We start from the raw sequence: 6,000 nt of genomic DNA, 5'->3' as shown, positions 1-6,000 counted from the left end.
GATTTACATATTATTTGAATTATTCTCTCCTGGTTAAACTCACAAAATGCTGGGGGAAGGGGGGTGGGGTTGTGCACCTTTATTGTGACTTGTGAAATCAAATATTCACAAGTATGTTGGTTGGTCTGATCTGTTATTCTGTCAGTTAGTTTGGCTGTCTGTCTGTCTGCTTTGTTAATCACCTTCAGGTAGAAATTCTACAACGATGTTCACAAAGATTAACCACCTAGTGGAGGTAGTCAAAATCAAGAAGCCTTTTGTTTTGCAGGTCCATAGATCAAAAGGTCAAGATCATATCAATTTTCATCTGATTGCCTTGAAATTTAAACCAAATTTGAATATTGGTTCACTGAATTGGTTCACCTATCAAAACGTAGAAGTCTATTGTTTTTGAGGTCCAAAGGGCAAGGTCGCAGTGACTGATTTCACAAGTGTTAGTCTGTCTACTTGTTGCTCTATTATTTTGAGCAATTCTTTTGTTGCTGTATTCTCCCGTTTGTGGAACTGCCTTCCAGGGACTGTTCAATTGCACTATTCTATATTGGGCTTCAAGCAAGTGGTGCAATACCATTTCATGTCATCCCTCATCCTGTTGATAAATTCATAATTTGATATTCTGCATTGACCAACTCTGTTCATCCTTTCTTTTGTTACCTCCACCACTGAGGTGGACAGAGATTTGTGTGCGTGTGCGTGTGCACGTGTGCGCGCGCAGGATATCTCAAAAAGTTATGGATGGATTTGGACAAAACTCAATGGATAGGTTGGGTGTGTGCTAAGGACAAATTGATTCGATTTTGGTGAAGATCTAGATCTGGATACTGGAATAAAAATAAAAATAAAAATTCTTAGATAATTATTCATGATTGAGAGGGAGGGCCAAAATGATATAGAAAGGGTCCTCACTACAAGTCTCCCTGCTATCTGTCGTGTCGCATACAAGTCCACACGTTAAGCCGCTGTCACACCTTGACGATTTAGCCAGCAATGGCAACGTATAAAAATGTATGTAAAACGTTGGTGTACGCTGAAATTTTGATTTTTTTTTTTTAAAGTTTTGGTCATATTCATAACGTGTTGGTCGTATGCATAAAATATTAGTAACAGGCACAGAACGTTTCGTTGTCTTATAGATAACATATACGAACGAATGCTTAGCCTGTTGTCGGCGTTCACAACCTATGCCCAACGATAGTTTAACTTAGGCATAGCGCGCTGCACGTATCGCCGACGAACTCGTGGCGTAGCCTGTTAAAAACCTGCCGCACGCCGATTTAAATCATAACCGCCTGAGAATTGGAAGTATCAACCATGCAGTCACACCTTGACGATTTAGCCAGCGTATGCCGACCTATGAAAAATGTGTCTAAAACGCTGGCACACGTCGAATACGATATGGGTTAGTTGTATATACGTGAAGAGCACGCTGAAAAACGATGAAGTACGCCGTCGTATTTTGTGGTACGTTTAGTACGTCGTGAAATTTCAAGCATGCTCAAAATTTTACGACGTACTCGCCGTATGGCTCACACGTTCCGCTACGCTGGCCATAAATTGTAGGCACGATATGCGATCATTGACACATGTCAACACAAGTTCCTTGTAAGTTACTCGTAAGTCAAAACACGTCGAGGTAATGTTTAGCATACCCGAAACTTATTTTCTCCGTCAAGGCACATTTTCTTTTTTTCTGCTTGGCTCCGTGAAGGCACATGACTAAATATCTGAAGTTGTTGTTGTTGTTGTTGTTTTTTATTTTATTATTATTTATTTTTAGTCTATCACGAATTTTAAAATATATTTGGACATTTGCTTTTAAGTTTTGACAGAGAAAATATTCACAGAGGAGGAACTAAGAATAAGACATGAGCAAACTGAAGAGGCAATTGGACGTGACGTAAGGGTACGTGACGAAATATCGGAAGTTGTTGTTGTTTTTTTTGCTGTTGTTTTTTTTTTTTGAAACGCTGCCAATACACCATTATACGGTAGCTGTAAATTAGAAACACGTTCAGTAAGTTCTGTGGTTGTCCGGAAGATGTCAATCAAATACGTCTACATATGTCAATATGCGTTGGAGGTACGTTTCACATAGGTTCAAAGCACGTTACTAATAGGTTACAAATAAGTTTTGGATACGCTTTGCATTACCTCGACGCGTTTCGACTTGTGAGTAACTTACAAGTAACGTGTGTCAACGATCGCATAACGTGCCTCAACGTGTGTCAACGATCGTGTAACGTGCCTACAACACGCTACTCATAGGTTATATACAAGTATCGGGTATGCTAATCATTACCTCGACGTGTTTCGACTTATGAGTAACTTACAAGTAACGTGTGTCAGTGATCGCATAACGTGCCTACAACTTATGGCCAGCGTAGCGGAACGTGTGAGTCATACGCTGGCATATGTCGTAAAATTTCAAGCATTCTAAAATTTGAGGACAACCGCAAAGCACTACGACGTATGGCAGTGTTTTTCAGCGTGCTCTTAACATTATCAAAACTTACCCATAACATATTCGACGTGTGCTGGCGTTTTAGCCCAATTTTGCATACGTCAGGCATACGTTGGCTAAATCATCAAGGTGTGACATGGCCTTCACTTAGGATCATTTTCATTATGCATTCAATAATTCCCCGCACTAACGTCCATTGGACGAAAGACCAGTTACCAAGCGTCCCACCTCTCATTGTCTTGTGTACCAGCTTCCCAGCATTCCATCTGACAATGCACTGCGTCATCTCACGCTGTGCATTGTTTGACTTGATGCCGTCACATACTGTGCAGTACTGTACTGTATTTTTATCTTTGTGTGCTTTACCATTGTAATCGTTGAACAATGAGTGGTAACAAAAAGGGTGAACCTGCATGTAAGCGGCAATGCAATTACAGTACAGTTGTGTAACTGTGGATTTCAAATTAGACACAGTGAAATGAAATATGAATGGTAAATGACCAGCCAATATCGTTGGTCGCGATCTTGGTTTTCTGCCACCAACTGTTCCAACTATTTTAAAGAATGCTGATTAGGGCTATGCAGACAGCACGGCATGATACACGGCACACAACATGTTCCACGGCACACAAAAATCCCCACTGTCTGTTCTTTTGTTGCAAGTCCAACGATTCTGAAACATGTCTTGGATGAATTGCGTATCTTGACTATCGCATGATATTTCAAAACGTTGTGGCCAAACTTGGTGGATGATTTAGGTAGGTGACAAAAACAGGTTGTTTTAGATTTTGGTTCGTGTCTGGAGGCTGATCCAGCCTATCGGTGTGAAACAAAACGTAAACTGTTCAGCCTGATGGAGGAATATGCTCGACTGAATGCCGTTGTTGTTTTTTTGTTTGTTTGTTTTTAAGATTAGTGCCAGCCACAAACAACTTGCAATACAAATGCAACAAGTTTGCATAAACTTGGGCAAATCCCCTTCCATTTGAGCAATCGTACATTTACATCACCTCGGTTTTTAAAATTGTTTCTTTTTGTTTTGAATTTAAAGTTTTGTGTGGTATTGGAGTCATTATGTTTTGCAGCGGCCAACAGCGCTTGCCAAGATACTTGGCGTGTACCGGATAGGGTTTAAAAACACGCAGAACAACACAGAGAAAAAACAAGATCTACTGGTCATGGAGAATCTTTTCTTCAACTGCAAGATGACTCAGGTGATGTTTTTATTTTTTATTTTTATGTTTTTTTATTTTTCATGTTTTGCTTGAAAATGGAGTTTGTTTATCATCTTCAAAGCAGTGATTTATTAGTTTGGGTTTAAATTTATTCACGTGTACTCAATTTATTATCCATAGCAATCACAAATGTATTTGATCTCAATATTATATTTTTTTTTCCACTTATTTTTAAATCTCCATTTTCCTGTTGTTCTTTTCCTTCTTGTTGTAAATACAATGGCTGAGGGCAATAGGTGTAGGTAGCCTGATGAGTCGTCCCGTTTTATTCGGTACCACATAATTGTCCGACAGGTATTTGATCTCAAGGGTTCTTTGCGCAACCGGCATGCAAAGGCTGAGCTCGGTAAAGAACCATGCGAGCTTGTGCTGCTTGACGAGAATCTACTGGGTGTGGCACGTGACAAGCCATTGTACATTCGCCCACATGGAAAGGCCGTCCTCACAGCTGCCATCTTGGCTGACGCACACTTTCTCGCATCGCACCTTATCATCGACTACTCACTACTTGTGGGCTTGGATGAGGAGAGCGGGCAGCTCGTGCTGGGAATCATTGGTGCGTACATTATTCTGGTTGTGAACAACTGTGTGCTGTAAAGTGTTCTCAAAATATATTGTTTTTTGTTTTTTTTTAACATATTTATTGCTTCAGGATTTATTTTTGTGTGAGTTTAGCATTCTTTCCTTTTCTACTCCCCCCACAACTCCTCCATTCTTTTTTGGTTGGGGTGGTTTTGTGTCACATTTTCGTGTGCATCTCACATTGCCCTGAGGGCATTAATACTTGACCACAATGTATGGACTCGTACCATATGTATACATAATGCATTATTTAAGAAGGAAATCTAATTACGATCTTCCTTCAGGCAGCATGTTTTGCTTTTGTGTGTGCATGGTTGGTTGTGAAACATTTCTTGATTTTTAGAACTAATCCTTTGCCAATGATGAGACATGGCTGTCTCCACAAAATAAATTTGATAACCTAGAAACACCTGCTCCTCACAAGAGTGCCAAAACGGTGGTGGGGAGGCAGGGGTCAACTTTATTTTGTGTTCAACCATCAAGTTTTAACGCATTTTGTTCCACAGATATGTACGTATGTTTCAACGCCTCCCCCCCCTCCCCCCATCTATGATGACTCGAGTTTTCATCAACCTGTATAAAACAGTGTGTATTTGTTTATTTATGTACTCGTTTGTCCCCCTTCGTAAGGTCGATACGAGTAGGGTTTTAAAGGCCAATCTTTCAATATGACTGTGTGTTCACCACTCAATTTTTCAGGATAAAAAAACTCGAAAAACCATTTTCAAAAAAGTAATTACAATTCTTCTATTGAAAATGTAGATTGTGACTTGCAAAACGAGCCTCAACAGCGGTGTTCAGAAACCTTTTTAAAAAAGAAATAACAAATACAAGGCGCAAATCGGTGAAATTCGCTGCACATGATGTGTAACGTGTGCAGAGTTAAACACGCGTTCATTTGCATCTGCAGGATGTCAAATAAAGAAGATATTGGCACACCTGATGCTCGAGTCTGTGCTGTCAAAACGAAAGGTCCCAGAAGATGAAGGAAAAATAGGGTCACATTTGTACATGTTGTGTTTTAATACAACGCTTTTTGCTATGAAACATCATAATCTTCAAGCCTCCTTGAAATTTTTGAATAAAATAATTGCAACCCTTCATTTTTGATGTTATTTTATACGAGTTATACTATTATATAGGGAATTGGCATCTTACTGTAATGGAGCAATTGTGGATTTCACCAAAGCTCCAAAACTAAATTAACATGGCGGAAATAGTGCTACCTTCTGTGGTCGCCGGTCTTAAAAATTATCTTCCTTTATCTTTTGATGTGGAGTTGGATGTGTTGTGATCAATCACATTTCTTTCAAAAACAACAAAAACTATAAAGTGCATTTCCAAGAATGTCCTGCAGCACATTGACCATTAAAGGTGGGCCGAGAAAGGTAATCCCACCCTCCGGGCATGAGTGCATGCAAGCATTTTAGAATGATTTGTACAATTTCCGGGAGTTTGACTTCTTTGTTTTTGTTTTTTTTTTTGCGATAACATCCAGTGTTCAAGTTATGTACACCAGTGCAATAATGCATTAGCAGGTATGATAATAATTCACCAACTTCTTAAGATGATTCCCAACTTTAACATAAAAGTAAAAATCTGAGTTTATTGTACTCTGAGTGTGCTGCATGGGAACGTTTTGCAAAGTTGGGAAAGCCACCTCCACCACTCCTTACCTTATTTCGTCTCATGGTTTAGGAGTGCATAAAATACAGAGCATGT

General features: G+C 39.5%; 1 protein-coding gene across 1 annotated transcript in view; it reads left to right on the top strand.

The window, feature by feature from the left end:
- The window catches only part of PIKFYVE (phosphoinositide kinase, FYVE-type zinc finger containing), a 199,576-nt gene that overhangs the window by 191,360 nt on the left and 2,216 nt on the right, over positions 1-6,000 (top strand). The window contains exons 44-45 of the mRNA XM_085890455.1: positions 3,547-3,675; positions 3,991-4,252. Coding sequence (XP_085746581.1) covers positions 3,547-3,675; positions 3,991-4,252 — 391 coding nt within the window. The remainder of the gene's footprint in view (positions 1-3,546; positions 3,676-3,990; positions 4,253-6,000) is intronic.

The sequence above is a fragment of the Eptatretus burgeri genome, chromosome 8 (genome assembly GCF_056783735.1).
Source record: "Eptatretus burgeri isolate ZD-2024b chromosome 8, Ebu_testis_v1, whole genome shotgun sequence".
Classification (NCBI taxonomy): Eukaryota; Metazoa; Chordata; class Myxini; order Myxiniformes; family Myxinidae; genus Eptatretus; species Eptatretus burgeri.
Note: the sequence above shows the minus strand (reverse complement) of the source record. Positions and strands in the feature narration are given on the sequence as shown.